This window comes from Budorcas taxicolor, chromosome 10 (genome assembly GCF_023091745.1).
Source record: "Budorcas taxicolor isolate Tak-1 chromosome 10, Takin1.1, whole genome shotgun sequence".
Classification (NCBI taxonomy): domain Eukaryota; kingdom Metazoa; phylum Chordata; class Mammalia; order Artiodactyla; family Bovidae; genus Budorcas; species Budorcas taxicolor.
The window spans coordinates 54,199,914-54,221,669 of NC_068919.1; the positions used below are offsets into that span (position 1 = coordinate 54,199,914).

At 38.1% G+C, this 21,756-nt stretch overlaps 1 protein-coding gene across 1 annotated transcript in view; it reads right to left on the reverse strand.

Moving 5' to 3' along the window:
- Nucleotides 1–21,756, reverse strand: part of UNC13C (unc-13 homolog C) — a 655,255-nt gene that overhangs the window by 218,463 nt on the left and 415,036 nt on the right. Inside the window, exon 17 of the mRNA XM_052646337.1 lies at nt 21,146–21,279. Coding sequence (XP_052502297.1) covers nt 21,146–21,279 — 134 coding nt within the window. The remainder of the gene's footprint in view (nt 1–21,145; nt 21,280–21,756) is intronic.

Sequence of the window (21,756 nt, forward strand, 5' to 3'; positions counted from 1 at the left end):
TATTCTCATTTTACAAATGAAGAGCTGGTAGTCAGAGCCTTGAGCTGATTTTGAAAAGCTCATGAACTCTCCAATAAACAATCAGCAAATATTCAGTTTTTTTTTCATACTTAGAAGAAAGACAAACATAACTTTGATTATACTCATTTTACACTTAGGGATATTAAGTATCAAGAAACATGTTCTAAAACATGAAATAAATCAATGACAGAATCAGATATAGAGCTTATGCTTCTTGACCATATTTTTTTCGTTCTTTTTCTTATGACAATAATAGAAATTCCCAAACATTTATGATGTCCTTACAGCTAGCTCTTTTGTTTTGTTTAACGTATTGATTTTGCTTTAAAATATTTACAGTTCAAATGATTAGCTTTATATTTTCTGCAACAGTCTAAATTTAAATCTCAAGATTTACTTGCCAAGCTCTGCTTCCATGCAGAAGATAATCTTTGGGGTTTGAGATATCATTAGAAGTTTTGCTTATTGTGTATTATGACAGGGCAGCTTCAAACTTGGTTTTCTTACTATTACCAATGGAAATAATAGATATCCTTGTGCTAAAAAAAATTACTCAAAGATCCTTTATTTAGTTAATAATTACACAGGTTCTTTCAAAGTCTATATTTTTATTTTACTTTACTACCCCTCTAGGGTATTTTTGGTGCATTTGGAAACACTTCTCTGGCTCCGTCTCACAGAAATCCTGGTTAAATAAAATACTTCATGAGTCAACCCTACCTGAATCCAGATAGCAAACTTGGTCATCAACCTCTGGCACAACCCACAGCATCTTCTTTCTACTCTCCTGTGGATTCTTCCTTTGAAGTAGCTGTAGAATTTATCCTTGCCCTGCTCCTACCATCTTATCCCCAATTCAAGTCACACTTGACTCAAAAGCTGAAGTAATCTGTTAGTATATCTGTTATTTACCTCCATTTCTTACTCTTCAAATTCATACTGTATACTACCACCTAATTTGAGGAACATAGGCTGTAATATTTCAAATCACTACTTTAAAACCATCAATTGCTTGTCACACGTTCAGGAGCACAGAGAAATTTCAGCCCATTAAGGTGACTTGCCTGGCCAATGGCAACCTGACCTCCACTATAACTTCTGTCTGTACTCTCCAATGCCTTCCATGCTCTTGCCACCTACACTACTTATAATTTCTAAACATATCTAGTGTCCCATGTCTTCTGATCATTTTCTCCTATCTGTACTGTTCCTCAATTTCCATCTGATCATAAATACTCTCTCTGTTCTTTGAACGCACAGTTCAGTATGTCTTCCAGCTAATTTTGTTGTATTTGTTGTTGTTCTGTCACTAAGACAGGACCGACTCCTTGGCAACCCCATGGACTGTAGCCCACCAGGCTCTTTCTGTCCATGGGATTTCCCAGGCAAGAATACTGAAGTGGGTTGCCATTTCCTTCTCCAGGGGTTCTTCCAGACCCAGGGATTAAACCCCTGTCTCCTGAATTGGCAGGCAGATTCTTGGATTCTTTACCACTGAGTCACCAGGGAAGCCCCAAGGCAGAATTAGCAATGATTAATTAAGTGTGAAGGATAAGGGCAAGGATAAAGACAAGTTTACAGTGACTATAAACTGAATTGTAGCTCACAATATTAAGAGTTAGTGATAGTGTTGGTGCCTTTGCACTATGTAAAACTGTAAATTCCATCATTTTACTGTTGCCACAAAATTTAACTTATCTAATTTTATTGACATTTGCTTTATAGTTCAGTTCAGATGAAAATAACCTGATTTTTTTTTTCTCCTTAAACAGTTTTGGCTGGCATTAGAAAACAATTCTCCATCTAGCATCTCTTCACTAACAAATAATATTAATTGTGCTTATACACTGTATAAGCTGTATTTGTACATTTATATACACACATACTTTTATGTATTTATTTATCTATTTATTTGTAAGTATGTAAATTTCCTCTCCAATTTAAACAATTCTACAAGCCAGGATGTAACCTGGTAAGAACGTCTGCAAAGCTAATAGTTTCCAAAACAACTTCTTTATTCCTACCTACTCGGTGAAAAGGGGAGAAAAATTCACAACTATATACAACCAATAAAAGAAGCAAATCAGAACTCAGAGGAAGAGGAGAGACATAGAGTCTTTCTTATAAGAGATTTTTATCAATTTCTGAGTAACCACTGGCAGGATTTTATGTTTCTAATTTTTAAGGGGCCACAAAATAATATTTCCGTAACTGTCTTTTTGTACTGTGTTCAAATTTCCTTTATAGATGCACAAATACACAATCTCACTGTGGCATCAAACTGTATATGCTGTGTCTGTGCTCTCTTCTCTGTATCAAATCAAATGGAAAAGTTGTTTTCTTCCAACACACTCCACAGCTGAAGATTTCTGCCTTTTCTTGGAGCTGGCTAAGAACTCTATACATTTGCATATTTGCTAGAAGCTTATTTTCTGTAATTTAACACAGTACTGGCTATTTCCTGGGCACAGTTCACAGAGGTATAATGTAGTGGTTAAGCCTCGATGCAATTCAAAAGACAGAGGCTTGATTTCTTCTGCTACTTAACTAGTTTACCCAGTGGAGCACTGAGTAATCTCTTCGAAACTCAATTTCCTCATCTGTCAAATGGAGGTGATAATAACTGCAATTTGGGACTCTAGGGCTGTTATGAGGATTAAATGAAACTTTACATGTAAATACTTTGTACAGCCACTGGCCCACAGTGAGCACTTAATAAATGTTTACTGCTAATTATAATGAAAATTTTACCACAAATGAGACATGCAAGAAAATATTATTTAGATTTATTGATTTCTAATGTGAAAAAAATTATCAAATGAATGCAAGTTTACATTTGTGTTTGCTAGTTATTAGTTTCCAGAAAAAAAAAAGCTAACAAAATTAATAGCAATAAACTTGACTGAAGAGGGAAATTATTATACATTCAGTAGGAGTTAACTGGTTTCCCAAACTTCAGCAGTCTCTAGCCATATATTAAAAATTTATATGCTGCTGCTGCTGCTGCTAAGTCGCTTCAGTCGTGTCTGACTCTATGCGACCCCGTAGACGGCAGCCCACCAGGCTCCCCCGTCCCTGGGATTCTCCAGGCAAGAACACTGGAGTGGGTTGCCACTTCCTTCTCTAATTATAAATAAATTCCAAACTATGATACAAGCTTGAGTGAAAGAGGTTTCAACTTTCCATGACCATTTTCTGGGCTTCTCAGGCGGCACTAGTGGTAAGGAATCCACCTCCCAATGCAGGAGACATAAGAGACAGTTCAATCCCTGGGGCAGGAAGATGCCCTCAAGGAGGGCATGGTAACCCACTCCAGTATTCTTGCCTGGAGAATCCCATAGACAGAGGAGACTGACGGTCTCCAGTCCATAAGGTAACAAAGAGTTAGACACAACTAAAGTGACTTGGCATGCATGCATGCCATGACCATTTCCTAACATTTTAGGAATTATAATATATACTTAAAAGTTAAAACAAGTACATGTATAATACAGTATATTCAATATTCATACTTTATTATTTATATTTTAAAAATAAAATTGGTACAAATTGAACTTTAGAATGTATAGCTCCACCTCTTCATTTTCCATGCAATCGTGACTTCACTTAGTCTATCATTTATAAAAAGAGGTTTAATGAAATAATTGATCCATTTCAACATTATTTGAATGTCTCCCATTTTTAATTTGCAGCAATTAATGCAAAGCATAAATGTTTTAAACCTTGAATCCTATGAGACACAACAATTTAACAATTCAATTTATTATCTTGCAAATCTCTTAGTGAAATAAGGAAAACACAGTCTTCCACTATCAGATCTGATAATACTGATTCATTAGTCAAAACAGATAAAAATTAGAATTCATTATATGTGAAGTATTATTTTGATATGCAAAGTTTGCCTTTGAAGAAAAATGTATTCTTTGTTTCATGTGAGTAAGCAACGGTTCTGATATCTGTTCTGTCTGCAACTGAAACTTCACTGTCATAGCCAAAAGGTGAGACACTCAGTTTGCTCTGCTCTTTTAACATTATTATTTTTTTTTAATTCAGCTTTGTTAATATGAAAATTTGACATGCCTTAGTGCAATTATCTGCCATTACCTTGAAGAGCGAGAACAGCCAAGAAGAATGAACAGGACTCTACTAGTAAATTACAAAGTAGCCTTACAAATTAAAGAGCAACTGAAACACATTACACCATTGCAGTTAAAGGTGAAAGTCAGCTTAAGCACTTGTAATGTGAACTCAACTACTACTGGACATTTCCTGTGGTGATCATTTTTCCTTTTGTATTTAAGTTCTCTTGTAACAACAACAACAAAAATGGGTTACTAATGTCATTTAAATACAACTAACGTTTTATCCTTCTGTTTTCTCTTTATATCTACAACCTAAGGTTTTATTTTAATGAATTTGGATCTTTAAATACATATTTAATTTAAATATGAAAAGTAAAATTTGGGATGCATCTAGCTTAACTATTAAAATCAGCATTTTGTAAGACAATGAAGATGTTACTTGGTAGTAGTGAGGCAGGTAGAAATGGCCAGATAAAGCTTTAAAAAAATTGGGTAATGTCTTTGGGGCAGGGAATAGCAAATGGAATTTACTGCCTTCAGATCACTGTTTCTCAAGCTACTTCAGTATGTCCAGATTACAGACTTGGGGAAAGCAAGTTCTGAAATTCATGTCAGGGTCAGGGAGCTTGAGCAGTGAAGGAGAGGTGGGAATTAACATTTGCTGAGTATCTAAGCAATACCAGGCACTGGGCTAGTGCTCTTAAGCTTCATCTCCTTGAATTCTGATAATGGTCCTATGTCTTCACTTTTATCTCCCAGTTTTTCACATGTGGAAAACAGTTTGAAAGATGTTACAAAACTTTTCTAAGGTCTCAGAGATCAGTCTCTCACTCAAAAATGTTAGATCACTAAGCCACTCTAGTCACATTTATCTTTGCATACTTGAAACATAGTCCTCTTTATTTTTACTTATTGCTGATGTATTCATCATATTCAAAAGTACTAAGATGGCTTACAAAATAACTATAATAAAATGAGATTTGTAGTAAAAGTAAAGACCTTAATGTCCACTGGGTGATTCCCAACAAACATCTTGAGTGCCCAAACATCAGTGGAGGGAGACGCTTTTGTAAGTTGTTTCCCAAGTATAATGCATATTTATGAATGGATCTCTCATTGTCAAAGAATGAGACATTGCTACAAAGACTGCTTAGAATTAGTTCCCTTAAATCCTTTCACTATGATTCAGCAGTCATTTTATCTGTCTGTATTGAGTGAAAAAGCACCTATTGTGTATGATCATTCCTATCCGATGCCAATAAAGTTACAATGGCAATTTTCTGCTTTTTCTCACAATAAGCTTTTAGATGGCCTGTTATGGTAAGGAGCTTTTGGATGTTACTTTACTAAACCAAAGTAATCATCTGTTGTTTTGTTTCAATTACATGTTAGGATGGGAGAAGGGGGTATCACTTATCACTGAGAAAAATCTGAATAACGCTAAAGACAAAGCAGAAGGACAAGTATGGAATTGGCAAATTTTACTTACTCAGTAAACATGGCTCTGGAACTGTGTAGAACCCTGCAGGTGCCAACCCCAAACACCAAACCAAACAATTAATGATTAGACAATAGAGAATTATTCTACAGATACTATAATTGCCACCAAAGGAGAAAAAAGCTAACTGCATGATGACCAGTCTGTAGCCATAATGTTAGATGCTCCTACTTGAGCAGTACTGAATCTATGGCTAGAACAACTTCAAGAACAGGCCTCAAGAGAATAGGATTAACTTTATTGCTCATGATAATCTACATCTCTGTAGGCATCAGAATAATTGTAGGTTTCTCTGCCTATATACTGGAGAAGGAAATGGCAACCCACTCCAGTATTCTTGCCTGGAAAATCCCATGGATTGAGGACCCTGATAGGCTACAGCCCACAGTAGCAAAGAGTCAGACATGACTGAGCAACTTCACTTTCACTTTCAGCATATATATATATATATATATATATATATATATATATATATATGCAGACAAGTAAAATTGTCAGAAATGCTACAGACTCACATTGACACCTTCCACTCTGAGAATACAGCACCCTATATTACCATGAAGAAATTATAGAAGATAGACCTTTGCCCCTAATGTCACAGAATTAGAATCCTGTTCTGACAAGTGGGGATTTGTAAGCAGCTCTTTATAGGAAACTCATCTTAGCAGGAAGCCCCTTTTCTTGTCACTTTAAGAATTAACTTTTAAACCAGGCACCCCCATGCTCTGCTTATCTCTGGCTCAAGCACACCTCTTAAATCTTTTAATCACACAATACCTTGTCTAACTTGTCAGTTCTTTCTGTAGATCAAAGAAAAAGAAATGAAGAATAAATATTAATAAAGAGCAGAGGACCAAATCTCTTACCTAGCTTCCCCTTCACTTTGGAAGCTTATAATCTTCCAAACAAACTGTGTGAACAAGATTACAACTAGAGGAAGATTACAAGAAGTCAATGAGTCTGCACACTAGGCGGGTGGGGGCGGTGGGCATGATGACCACTCTGAATCCCTATCTCAGTGGTTAACTAAGATTACTTTACTCTTTCTCTTTAAAATGTCATGGCCAAGCAGAATCTTCAGAATTGGTTTTGGGGGGATGTTGAGTCCATCATCTGCCCAGACTATTGGCATTCTAATTAAAGGTGCCTTTCCTTTGCTACCAACATTTGTGAGTATGTAATTGATTTTGTAAGCAGGGTGCAGTGGGACCTCCATTTGTTAACAAGTTGAACAACATCTCTTCATCTCACACTATGCTAAGGTTGTGAAGATAAAAGGATGACAAGAAATGGTCTTTTCCTTCAAAAACCTTTTAGAATACTGGAGAAAACAGAGTTACATACATATACTCATAATACCAAGTTATAAATGGAATGACAGAGTGCAAACTCATAGAAGAACCATAATGTGGTACTTCTACATCCTGGACGAAATTAGGGAAGACTTGCCAGAAGAGGTAATGCTTCAGTTAAGTCTAAGATCATGGCGTCTGGTCCCATCATTTCATGGCAAATAGATGGGGAAACAGTAGAAACAGTGTCAGACTTTATTTTGGGGGGCTCCAAAATCACTGCAGATGGTGACTGCAGCCATGAAATTAAAAGACGCTTACTCCTTGGAAGAAAAGTTATGACCAACCTAGATAGTATATTCAAAAGCAGAGACGTTACTTTGCCGACTAAGGTCCATCTAGTCAAGGCTATGGTTTTTCCTGTGGTCATGTATGGATGTGAGAGCTGGACTGTGAAGAAGGCTGAGCACCAAAGAATTGATGCTTTTGAACTGTGGTGTTGGAGAAGACTCTTGAGAGTCCCTTGGACCGCAAGGAGATCCAACCATTCCATTCTGAAGGAGATCAACCCTGGGATTTCCTTGGAAGGAATGATGCTGAAGCTGAAGCTCCAGTACTTTGGCCACCTCATGCGAAGAGTTGACTCATTGGAAAAGACTCTGATGCTGGGAGGGATTGGGGGCAGGAGGAGAAGGGGACAACCGAGGATGAGATGGCTGGATGCCATCACGGACTCGATGGACATGGGTCTGAGTGAACTCTGGGAGATGGTGATGGACATGGAGGCCTGGCGTGCTGCGATTCATGGGGTCACAAACAGCCGGATACTACTGAGCGACTGAACTGAACTGAACTGAACTGAAAGGAAAGTATGGGAGGAACTCAGAGCTGGATAGTAAGAAGTTCATTAAGGTTTTGTAAAACTAACTTTGCTAAAGAAAAGATAATAATTAGAAAAAAAATCTTGATTAACCAAATTACTACTTCTCATTCTCTCTAACCTGAGTAAATACTGACCGCATATCAGGTGCCTGCCTGCCTGCCTGCTAAGTTTCATAAGTCATGTCCTACTCTTTGCAACTCTATGGACTGTAGCCCACCAGGCTACTCTGTCCATGGGATTCTCCAGGCAAGAAAACTGGAGTGGGTTGCAGTGCCCTCCTGAAGGTCAGGGGATCCTCCTGACCTAGGGACGGAACCCATGTCTTATGTATCTTGCATTGGCAGTCAAGTTCTTTACCAGTAGCTCCACCTGCGAAGCCCACATATCAGGTAACAGCAACTGAAATAAGAACATGAAAGCAAAGTGTTGCAGTCTGCTTGCCTTGTCAACTATGGGAATCTGCAGCACCATCCAATAAATAAAAGTGCAACTTTTATGACATCTACTTTTCCTATGGCTTCTCCCATTGATTAACCCCTAGTCATATGGCCTTTCTTGCTGCTACTCCAACATGCCAGGCTTCAGCCCTGAAACTTTGTACTTGTTACTGATTCTCCTGGTTACAGTTACAGAGCTCTGTTTCTGTCTGCCTTTCTTTAATCATTCAGGCTTCAATTCAAATGTCACTTTCTCCAAGAGTATTTTCTTAGCCTTCGAAATTAACATATTAGCAACAACCCTCACTTCTGCCAAGTCACTATTTTTCTATTTATCTTGCTTTACCTTCTTATCAACACCTGAAACACTGTATTATCTGTTCATTTATATGCCTTGTTATCTAACTCCTGTCCACTCTCTGCAAAAGTATTAAATAACTTTTTTGTCTTGTGTATTGCTAGGTTTCCAGTTTGTAGCATATTGCCCAGTAACTGACATTAAGTTAAATGAATGAAAACTTCTACCAATGGTAGCAATCACTATCTCCAAATAACAGTGCTGCAATAGACCTACAGAGCAACCAGTTCAGAATCCAGTAGCAGGACACAGAGGGCCTCCAGAGGAAAAAAAAAATATGTTTTTTTTTTTTTTTTAAAAAAGGAAAATGAGGAAATAAAAATAAAAATAAATAAAAAGGCATAGAAATGTATGAAGTTAGATTCGATAGAGTTATTAAATGTGGGCCTTGGTTGCACCTAATCCACAAGAGAAAATTGATCACCTTTTTGTATCCCAAATGTTGAGGAAGCAAAATTTTTTAATGCAGAGAATTTTAGGGAAAAAAATCTTTTTTGGTTTTTGCTGAGGGCCCCAGTGGGTACACACTTCAAATTTTTATTTTTCCTACAGAAAATTAAAACTACATGCATTTTGTCTACTGGCTAATACACAACTACAAGTAGTGCCATCATATGGCATATCTTACACCTTTTGCAATTGTAATTATTGTTTCAGGTTTCTCATGACCAGATCCAGATTAATTTTGAGACATCAGAAGTGTTTGCACTGAGCTGAAGGATTAATGCCCTGCCCTTACTTATGGGATATTTTCCCTACAATTAATCATTTTGTTAATGTAGAGGGTTGCTTAGATTCTGATTCTGCCACTTACTAAATGTGTGATCCTGGGAAATTTACTTACCTCTTCTGTCATATGCAATTTGGGGATTTTAACAGCACTGATTCTATTGCAATTACATTTAGGATTCAATTAGACATTAAACTGTAAAAATGCTTAGTACAACGCCTGGCTGTAATTAATTTCCCATAGTTCCCTAAATGCCGATGATAATATTCATAACACAGATATCTAGTTGTGCATAAATCATCTGGTGAGCATAATAAAATGAAAATCCAAGAGGAACATTTTCTTTTCTATATGATATGTAGACAGGGAGACCGAAGTTAGTTCAGTCGCTCAGTCGTGTTTGACTCTTTGCGACCCCATGAATCACAGCACGCCAGGCCTCCCTGTCCATCACCAACTCCCGGAGTTCACTCAGATTCACGTCCATTGAGTCAGTGATGCCATCCAGCCATCTCATCCTCTGTCGTCCCCTTCTCTTCCTGCCCCCAATTCCTCCCAGCATCAGAGTCTTTTCCAATGAGACAGAAAGTTGACATCAAAAGTGATTGAATTAGTACAAGTCTTAGATAGCAATCTTATAACAGTACTCTTGTGCTCCTGGGCGGGGGGGGGGGGGGGGGGGGGGGGGTGGGGGAACTTCTTATTCTGTCCAAATAACATATTATTTTGGAAATTTTCAAGAAATAACTATTTTAAATTTCAAGAAGGCTGTAATTAACATTCACAAAAACTTTAAAAATGATTTATTTTCTTTCTTTTTTTGTACTTTTAATACTTTTTGAATTTTCCGGCTATCCATTCTCCCCAGTGTAAACCCTCTCTTTGCTGAGAAAAGTTGAGCACTGAAGAATTGATGCTTTTGAACTGTAGTGTTGGAGAAGTCTCTTGAGAGTTCCTTGGACTGCAAGGAGATCAAACCAGTCCTGAATACTCATTGGAAGGACTGATGCTGAGGCTGAAGCTTCAATACTTTGGCCACCTGATATAAAGAACTGACTCACTGGAAAAGACTCTGATGCTAGGAAAGATTGCAAGCAGGATGACAGAGGATGAGATGGCTGGATGGCATCACTGACTCAATGGATATGAGTTTGAGCAAACTCCAGGAGTTGGTGATGGATAGGGAGGCCTGGTCTGCTGCAGTCCATGGGGGTCACAAAGAGCTGGACATGACTGAGCTACTGAACTGAACTGAAATGTATTAAGATTTTTTAAAAGAAAAAAGCATAATAGGGAAATGTCATGAACAATTATAAAACATCAAATTTGGCCACTTATACTGAATGGAAAAATTCCTTGAAAGACACAAATATCAAAAACACAATCAAGCACAAGTAGTTTTAGGAGGGACCAGGATGACAACAAGGAACTCCTGAACTTCCCTGTACCCACAGACACACGGACTGTACAACTACATAGTCAGAAAATCCCACTGAGAGACATCCAGTGGCTCAAGGACTATGGCAAACAAAGAAGTACTTAGCAATGGGTGTACTTCACTTCCTGTGGCTACCCCTCAAGGCTCAGCCCAGAAATAGCAGGCAAAATTGTCCATTGTCCAGACTTCCCTTGAGGGATTTGACTGCATACTTTACAAGCTGAGGACTGAAGGTCTGGCTTCTTATTTAACATGCATCTAGAGGCTGACTGAGATCTCCCTAGAGTCCAGGGGAGCTGGTGAGCACTTCTCCTGCATTCCCTCTCTGGCTTGATCCAACAATAAAACCAAATTGCTAGTACCACCTCGAAAGCAGTTTGTCCACGTATTTAGTGACTCAGTTTTTAATGGCTGCCATACCAGGGATGGAATTCCCAAATCACTTAGCTCTGAAAGCTAATGGGGCTGCATTCACATGTTCCACAGGAGGACAGCAAACAAAGAAGCAGCTTTTCCCTAGGTGCAGGAGCACCCTTTCGTTCCTCCCCCACTCTCATGACTATCTGCCTGGGCTTCCTGTAGAGGAAGCAGGTAAAAATACCCATTTTCAAATTTCTCCTTGGAAGGAACTTAACTATATCTTTTCCCAGCTCTTCCATGAGGGTACAGTTTCTGGTTAGCCTGCATCTATGTGCTGACTGATATTTTCTTCCTTGGAACACTGACTGATCTTGGCACACCCTCAACTATGGGGGACAACCATAAAGGTTTGAGAGACAACCAGGAGCTTCATCTGGACTGATGATGAGACAATGCCAAGACTGCACATGTAATGTGCAGAAACCAACACAAAGATTGAAGGAAAATGAAAAAAAAAGTAACAACAACAAGGAAATATGTCTCAAACAGAGGAACAAGATAAATCATTAGAAGGTAATCTTAGTAAGATAGAGAATGTGACTTACCCAACAGAGAGTTCAAAATAATGGTCATAAAGATGGTCACTGAGGTCAGAGAGCAAGGCATAAACAAAGTGAGAATTTTAGCAAAGAAAATATAACAGACAAAGAAAGAATCTTAAAATCAATTTGTTACTTAGAAGGGGATCCTATTAAGACTATCAGTGAATTTTTCAGCATGAACTTTGCAAGCCAGGAGGGACTGTAATGATTTTTCAAAATGCTGAAAGAGAAAACCTGCCAACCAATAATACTCCATTCAGCAAAGCTGTCCTTCAGAATTGAAGGAGAGACAAAAAGTTTTCCAGACAAAAGGAGAGGAAGTTCATCATTACTAGACTGATAGATATATGGGTCAACAGAACAGAGAGTCCAGAATTAAATTCACACATTTAATTAACAGATTTTTGACAAAAGCAACTGGGTATAGGAAAATTTTTCCAACAAATAGAGTTGCAAAGATAGATAAAAATATGAAAAAAAAAAACACACCAGGAAATCTTACAAGTTTGTATCACACCGGACATCTAGAAGAAAACTGTGGTGTTGCAACTTGAATGTGGTGGATGCAAAGATTTCTTAAACACACACAAAGAAACAAATTGTAAAAATGATAAATTGAACTGCTCCATCAATTTTTTTAAGATTGCTAGAGAAATGTAAAAAATGGAAAAGAAAGTCACAAAATAGCAGAAAATATTGCAACATTCATATCTGACAGTTGACCTTAACCATTCAGTTCAGTTCAGTTCAGCCACTCAGTCACATCCGACTCTTTGCGACCCCATGAATCACAGCACGCCAGGCCTCCCTGTCCATCACCAACTCCCGGAGTTCACCCAAACTCATGTGCATCAAGTCGGTGATGCCGTCCAGCCATCTCATCCTCTGTCGTCCCCTCCTCCTGCCCCCAATCCCTCCCAGCATCAGGGTCTTTTCCAATGAGTCAACTCTTCGAATGGGGTGGCCAAAGTGTTGGAGTTTCAGCCTCAGCATCAGTCCTTCCAATGAACACCCAGGACTGGTCTCCTTTAGGATGGACTGGTTGGACTTCCTTGCAGTCCAAGGGACTCTCAAGAGTCTTCTCCAACACCACAGTTCAAAAGCATCACTACTTTGGCGCTCAGCTTTCTTCACAGTCACAACCATTACAATTCTTTAATAAGAAGATAAACATTCCAATTTGGAAATGGCAAAAGGATTTGAACACACACTTCACCAAAGATATATGGATCACAAATAAACACATGTAAGATGGTCAATATCAGTTCTTAGGAAAGTGGTAAATAAAACCATAAGAAAATATCACTATACACCTAGTTGAATAGCTAAAAGCAAAATGTCAATTGCACTAAATGTTGGCAATATATAAACACTTTGGAAAGTATTTGGCAATTTTAAGAAATATTAATTATGTACATATTACATGATCCAAGGAAAATAAAAATTCTACATAAAATTTTATAAACAAAAATTCACAGAAACCTAAAAATCCAAATGTTCACCTTGGCCTTAAGCCTAATCATAACAGATGAATGGATAAACATTTTGTGTTGTATCTATACAGTGGAATATCACTTAGAAATAAGAAGAGATGAAGTACCGATACCCACAAACACCCAGATGAATCTCAAAATAGTAACTAGTGAAAGCAACTAAACAAAGGGATGTACATAATATATTATTCCTTTCACAAAAGGACACAATTTTCAAACTAATTAGTAGTCTTAGGCACTGGTTGCCTGGGATAGGTTACAAAAGACACATAGAAATTATGAATATCTTTATTGATTGTGGTGATGGTTCATGTTTCAAAACTAAACAAATTGTGTATGTGAAGTATTATTGTATTCAGTTATACCTCAACACTGTTCATTCTGTTTATGGGGTTCACAAAGGAAGAATACTGAACTATGAACAAAGCTAGTGGAGGTGATGGAATCCCAGTTGAGCTATTTCAAATCCTAAAAGATGATGCTGTGAAAGTGCTGCACTCAATATGCCAGCAAATTTGGTAAACTCAGCAGTGGCCATAGGACTGGAAAAGGTCTGTTTTCATACCAATCCTAAAGAAAGGCAATGCCAAAGAATCATCAAACTACAGAAAAATTGCACTCATCTCTCACACTAGCAAAGTAATGCTCAAGATTCTCCAAGCCAGGCTTCAACAGTATGTGAACGGTGAAATTCCAGATGTTCAAGCTGCATTTAGAAAAGGTAGAGGAACCTGAGATCAAATTGCCAACATCCGCTGGATTATCAAAAAAGCAAGAGAGTTCCAGAAAAACATCTACTTCTGCTTACTGACTATGCCAAAGCCTTTGACTGTGTGGATCACAATAAACAGTGGAAAATACTTAAAGAGATGGGAATACCAGATCACCTGACCTGCCTCCTGAGAAATCTGTATGTAGGTCAAGAAGCAACAGTTAGAGCTGGATATAGAACAACAGACTGGTTCCAAATTGGGAAAGGAGTACATCAAAGCTATATATTGTCACCCTGCTTATTTAACTTATATGAAGAATACATCATGAAAAATGCTGGGCTGGATGAAGCTTGCCAGGAAAAATATCAATAACCTCAGACATGTAGATGACACCACCCTTATGGAAGAAAGCAAAGAAGAACTAAAGAGCCTCTTGATGAAAGTGAAATAGGAGAGTGAAAAGTTGCCTTATAACTCAACATTCAGAAAACTAAGATCATGGCAGCCAGTCCCATCACTTCATAGCAAATAATGGGGAAACAAAGGAAACAGTGAGAGACTTAATTTTTTTGAGCTCCAAAATCACTGCAGATGGTGACTGCAACCATGAAATTAAAAGACGCTTGCTCTTTGGAAGGAAAGTTATGACCAACCTAGACAGCATATTAAAAAGCAGAGACATTACTTTGCCAACAAAGGTCTGTCTAGTCAAAGATATGGTTTTTCCAGTAGTCATGTATGGATGTGAGACTTGGACTATAAAGAAAGCTGGGCACTGAAGAACTGATGCTTTTGAACTGTGGTGTTGGAGAAGACTCTTGAAAGTCCCTCGGACTGCAAGGAGATCCAACCAGTCCATCTTAAAGGAAATCCGTCCTGAATATTCATTGGAAGGACTGATGCTGAAGTTGAAACTCCAGTACTTTGGTTACCTGATGCAAAGAACTGACTCATTTGAAAAGACCCTCATGCTAAGAAAGGTTGAAGGTAGGAGGAGAGGAGATGACAGAGGATGAGATGGTTGGATGGCATCACCAACTCTATGGACTTGAGTTTGAGTAAGCTTTGGGAGTTTGTGATGGACAGGGAAGCCTGGCATGCTGCAGTCCATGGGGTTGCAAAGAGTCAGAAACGACTGAGCGACTGAAGTGATACCTCAGTACATCTGTTTAAAAGGGAGAGATCCACACATGAAGTTCTAAAAATACTCTGCCTAATAGTTTTCAGTTTCAATGGGATAGTGAGATTTCTACAGGCATCTGGAAAACTACTTCATAAAAAATTATTTTGAAAAGGTGAATACGTATTCCTCAAAAAATAGTACCTTAATTAATCAGTAGAGTAGGAATGAAGAGAACAGACGCTGTGCCAAGTACACATAGAGATTTCCTTTAATTTATTCACTCAATCAACTAATATGTATGCCTGAATATATGCTAGCATACAAAGTAAACAAATCTCTCCCTGTATGTTTACATTATACAACTACAAATTAGTATCAAATTAGAATAAGCAAAAGCCTGCAATGTTTTTATTCATAATAACCCTGAGTACTTCATTAAATGAATTATAGCCATACCCCTAAATTATATTGAAAAATATAAAAATAAGGCCTGTATTTTTAAATCATTCATTCTCTTGCTATAACCTTCAAAATAAAAACAAAACCTGTTTAAGCCAGACATGTTTTCTTCATAAACTGGCATGTGCTTTTATACTTTGATGTATATAGAAGACACAAGAGTATTGTATTAATAATGCAGACCTCTGGGCCAAATTCACATTTTAACTCCGTAGATTTGGGATGGGGCTCAGAATCTGCATACACATCTAGCAGCCTATTTGATCCTAATGTCAGTCATCTGGACTTCCTACCTGGTGAAACACTGTGCTTTTCTAACCAATAAGATAACTAATGATGCCTAAATGTGAAGATTGATGTGAAGCCATTCAACGTCACAACAGTCTAAGTCCATGCCCCTACCGCCGATGCCTAAGAAGCTGAAGTTGATCAGTTCTATGAAGACCTAGAAAATCTCCTAGAATTAACACCAAAAAAAAAAAAAAAAAGAAAGAAAGATGGTCTATTCATCACTGGGGATTGGAATGCAAATTAGGAAGTCAAGAGATATGTGGAATAACAGGCAAGTTTGGCCTTTGGGAACAAAATGAAGCACAGCAAAGGTTAGCTGAATTCTGCCATGAGAATGCACTGGTCATAGTAAATCCCCTTTTTCAACAACACAAGAGATGACTTTACACATGGACATCACCAAATAATCAATACCCAAATCACACTGATTACATTCTTTGTAGTCAAAGATGGACAAGCTGTATACAGTCAGCGAAAACAATACCTGGAGCTGACTGTGGCTCAGATCATCAGCTTCTCATAGCAACATTCAGTTTAAACTAAAGAAAGCAGGGAAAACCATGAGGCCAGCCAGGTACAACTTGAATCAAATTCCCTATGAACATGCAGTGGAGGTAATGAATAGATTCAAGGGATTAGATCTGGTAGACAGAGTACCTGAAGAACTATGGACAGAGGTCTGTAATGTTATACAAGAGGCAGTGAACAAAACCATCCCAAAGAAAAAGAAAAGCAAGAAGGCAAAGTGGTTATCTGAGGAGGCCTTACAAATGCAAAAGAAAGAAGAGAAGCGAAAAGCAAGGGAGAAAGGGAAAGGTATATCCAACTAAATGCACATTTCCAAAGAACAGCATGGAGACACAAGAAGGGCTTCTAAAATGAACAGTGTATAAAACAGAAGAAAACCACAGAAGGGGAAAGACTACAGATCTCTTCAGGAAAGTTGGAGATATCAAGAGAACATTTTGCCCAAAGATGGGCAAAACAAAGGACAAAAACGGTAGAGACCTAGTAGATGCTGAAGAGATCAAGAAGAGATGGAAATGCACATAAAAACTGTGCAAAAAAGATCCAAAGAACCAGATTGCTACGATGGTGTGGTCAGCCACCCAGAGCCAGACATTCTGGAGAACAAAGTCAAGTGGGCCTTAGGAAGCACTGCTGTTAATAAAGCTAGTGGATATTACAGAATTCCAGTAGAACTATTCAAAACCATAAAGGATGATGCCATCAAGGTGTTACATTAAATATGTCAGCAAATCTGGAAGACCTAGCAGTGGCCACGGGACTGGAAAAGGTCAATCCTCATCCCAATTCCCAAGAAGGGTAGTTACTAAAGACTGTGCTATCCATCGAATGATTGACCTCATCTCCCATGTTAGTAAGGTCATACTTAAAATCACGCACGCTAAGCTTCAGCATTATGCTAACCAAGAGCTTCCAGATGCCCAACCTGGATTTAGAAAAGGAAGAGGAACCAGAGATCAAATTGTCAACATTCTCTGGATCACAGAGAAAGCTGGGGAATTCCAGAAAAACATCTATCTCTGTTTCATTGACTACGTATCAAAGCCTTTGACTGCATGGATAATAAACTGTGGAAAGCTCTTAAAGAGATGGGGATACCAGAACATCTTGCCTGTCTCCTGAAAACCCTGTATGCAGGCCAAGAAGCGGCAGTCAGAAACCTGCATGGAACAACTGATTGGTTCAAGACTGAGAAAGAAGTAGGACAGGGTTGTTTGTTGTCACCCTGTTTGTTTAATCTATAAGCTGAGCACATCATGAGAAATGCTGCGTTGGATGAGTTACAAGCTGGAATCAAGATAGGCAGGAGAAACATCAATAACCTCAGATATGATGCTGATACCACTCTAATGGCAGAAAGTGAAGAGAAACTAAAGAGTTTCTTGATGAGGGTGAAGGAGGAGAGTGAAAGAGTCAGCTTGAAGCTAAATATTAAAAAAAAAAATAAGACCATAGTATCTGGCCCCATTACCTTATGGAAAATAGAGGGGTGGAAGTAGTGACAGATTTCCTCTTCTTGGGCTCTAAAGTCACTGCAGATGCTAACTGCAGCCATGAAATCAGAAGACGCTTGCTTCTTGGCAGGAAAGCTATGTATGACAGTGTATTGAAAAGCAGAGACATTACTCTGCTGACAAAGATCCATATAATCAAGGCTATGGTCTTCCCAGTGGTCACACACGGTTGTCAGAGCTGGACTTTAAAGAAGGTGAAACGCCAAGGAACTGATGCCTTTGAACTATGGTGCTGGAGAAGACTCCTGAAAGTCGGTTGGACAGCAAGGCGATCAAACCAGTCCATCTGAAGGGAAATCGAGCCTGAATACTTGCTGGAAGGGCTGATACTGAAGCTGAAACCCAGATTTTGGTCATCTGATGTGAACAGATGACTCACTGAAAAGTTCCTCATGCTGAGAAAGATCAAGGGCAGAAGGTGAAGAGGGCATCAGAGAATGAGATAGCTGGATGACATCACTGATGCAATGGAAATGAACTTGGGCAAACTTCGGGGAATGGTAAGGGACAGAGAGGCCTGGCATGCTGCAGTCTATGGGGTTGCAAAGAGTCAGATATGCGTGGGAGACTGAACAACAACAAATGTGAAGATACACATGCAAATAAAGAAACACGCATCAATGGAAATCTCATCAAATTAGACAACTGCAAACATTGGCCGACTCAATGGACATGAGTTTGAGCAGATTCCAGGAGACAGTGAAGGACAGGGAACCCTGGCATGCCACAGTTCATGGGGTTGCAAAGAGTCAGACATGACTGAATGACTACATAACAACAACAAACATCGGCCACTAAGGTCACACCTTGCTATCCAAGTGAGTTCACTTAAAACATAGACTCAGTGGTATGAGAAACAAATGCCTTCAGGAATTTTGGAATGATTTGGAATTTTGACTCCTTAAAAATCTTAGTAAGCAAAAAATCTTAGCAAAATTATCAAAATCTGAGTAAATATAATCATAAAGGACAGATTCCTAAGAGAGGGATGACATTCAGGTTTATTCGAGCTAGGTTTTCATAGAAAAAAAAGGTGACCCTAAACTCTGACACTATAAATAAATAAAAAGCAGAGCAAAGACATATCTTTCTTTGTGTCATGGCTCATTTTTATACTTAGAAGACTCAATTTAGCCCATAATTTAAAATTTATTTTTGGCATAAGTAAATCTATTCCCTCTACTTCCTTTAATACTGTAAAAAAAAAAGGAACTAAAAATCTCTGCATATTTTTAATGGTATATAATTAAAGATGACTCTGGGAAACTTTGATTCCATGATTTTATAATGTATCTTTTAATACCATATTCTAATGTATGATATTTGGTAAACATAAAAACATTTTTTATTAAAAATAAATTCTTTCAAATAACTTTTAATTAGCATTTCTCAGCAGATATTTGTCTTCATTCCATGGTCATTTATCAAGTGGCCTACACCAGCTCAAGGGCACAGTCTTGAAACAAAGTTATTAATCTCCTTACCTTTAGGAAACCTACTCTGCCTTCAAGAAAAGTCCAAAGAATAAATAAGAAAACAGCTCAAAGCCACCCGAGATGAAATAAGGATTTTATATGGTAAAAGAGCAGATCGAGTACTGAGCTATCAGAAGAAACAAAAGAGCAAAGTCTCTACAGATGCTCACCATGATACACTCTGGCATCAGGCAGAAAAGGTGGATATAAGGGAAAAGGGGAAAACAAAAGTGTAAAAGCAAACCTGATGGTGTTATCACTGCACAACAGAGAGAACCAGTTTCTCCACATTTAGGAGAAGTTTGCGGCAGGTGAATATTGGTGGTAATGAAACATAAAAGGATAAAAATTAGAGTATTTACATGTATTTATTCTATAACTAGAATTTCAATTGGATTACACACAAGCTTTTTGACCTTGTCTTGACCAGTATGGAAAATGAGAAATAATAAAACCAGTGTTTCATATTAAGCCTGAATGTACTTCATGGTTTGTCTATTTCTGCTATTCCTACAGTATTTCAGGTATGACCAATAAGTCAAAAGACTCTCTTCATTAAGCAGACTGCAAATGCCTGGTTGGCAGAGCCAGCTGTTATTTTGGTGGTATAGCTCATATGTAACAATATGCCCTTATTTTATATATGAGGAAACTTAGACCCAAGAAAATTAGATAATTCGCCCAAGGTCTCATAGCTAGTAGAATCTGGGTAAGTTGTTCATTTCAGACTCTTCTAGAACAGTCATGAATTTCAATTCATCTGTTTTACTACCTTTCCAGTTCCAGTTCAGTCGCTCAGTCGTGTCCGACTCTTTGTGATCCCATGAACGGCAGCACGCCAGGCCTCCCTGTCCATCACCAACTCCTGGAGTCCACCCAAACCCATGTCCATTGAGTTGGTGATGCCATCCAAACATCTCGTCCTCTATCATCCCCTTCTTCTCCTTCCCTCAATCTTTCCGAGCATCAGGGTCTTTTCAAATGAGTCAGCTCTTTGCATCAGGTGGCCAAATTATTGGAGTTTCAGCTTCAACATCAGTCCTTCCAATGAACATCCAGGACTGATCTCCTTTAGGATGGACTAGCTGGATCTCCTTGCAGTCCAAGGGACCCTGAAGAGTCTTCTCCAACACCACAGTTCAAAAACATCAATTCTGCACTCAGCTTTCCTTATAGCCCAACTCTCACATCCATACATGACTACTGGAAAAACCATAGCCTTGACTAGACAGACCTTTGTTGACAAAGTAATGTCTCTGCTTTTTAATATGCTGTCTAGGTTGGTCATAACTTTCCTTCCAAGGAGTAAGCGTCTTAATTTCATGGCTGCAATCACCCTACCTGCCTTAATTCATCTGCATAGAATTTATAAATTCTATGCATGACAGCATAGGCTCAGGTTATTTAAGAAAATGGGCTTGTTCTCTTAAATGCTGCCTTAAATTTGTTAAATATAGCATACACAACTATTTTGAAAGTATACTTTTGGGGCCAAATCCTTATAATTAAAAAGTCACAATGGAATATGTTTAATATGAGCTCTTTGACATTCTTTTAAGTTTGGGGGATGGCATTTTTCTAAGACAGTAGAAAGAGGAAATTTTTCTACATCAAATAAAAATAAATTTGAGGGAAATATTTGTTTCCATATTGAAATAATTACACTCTATGGGGCTGAAACTAAAAATTTATACTATCATTGAATTGATGTTTATTGAGAAAAGCAGAAAATACTTCTATAGCTTAAGTCTGTCATTGTCATGAGAGTATAAGCTGTACTTCAAACAGTTTATGTTTCCTTAACTTTAGCTGCATAAAATCCATTTATTAACAAAAAAGTGTACTTACTGATTCAGGACAGGAGTATAGGCAGTTTTATCCTCATCAATAATAGTGACCATCAGTGTAATAAGCTGGGGCCAAAAATCCAAATTCTTGGTGGTTGGTCCCTGATCTTCCCGAGGAATGTCCTGTTTCTTACTCTGCTCAGGTCAGGCAACATGCAAAATAAAAGGTTAAAGGGCATGACTTTAGTTAGAAATCACTGTCAAACAGGAGGATCAGATAAAGAGAGTTATGAACAACTCTCAGATCATGCGAGCCAAGGTTAGTACATTCAGGTTTTCTCCCTTCATTGAATGGCATCCCACAGGGTAAAGTCACAATGTCCAGGCTTGGATTTCTAAATGCTTTGGTTCTGGAATGAGGTTTATCTTCCTCTAATGCAGTTTATGATCTTGGGAATTATTATTATAGAATTTATACCTTTAATGTGACTTCTTCCAAGGCCAAAGTTTGAATTTTGTGTGTACAATGGTGTGTGTTTAAAATTTGTCCTGCCTAAGCAGTTTTTCAAAAGTCACACTGGTTTTGTGGGCAGAACTCAAGAAAGGCTGTCTGGTTATAAAGTCAGTACTGTTAAGTTCTACAGATATAAAGTTACATGAATGGACTAGAAC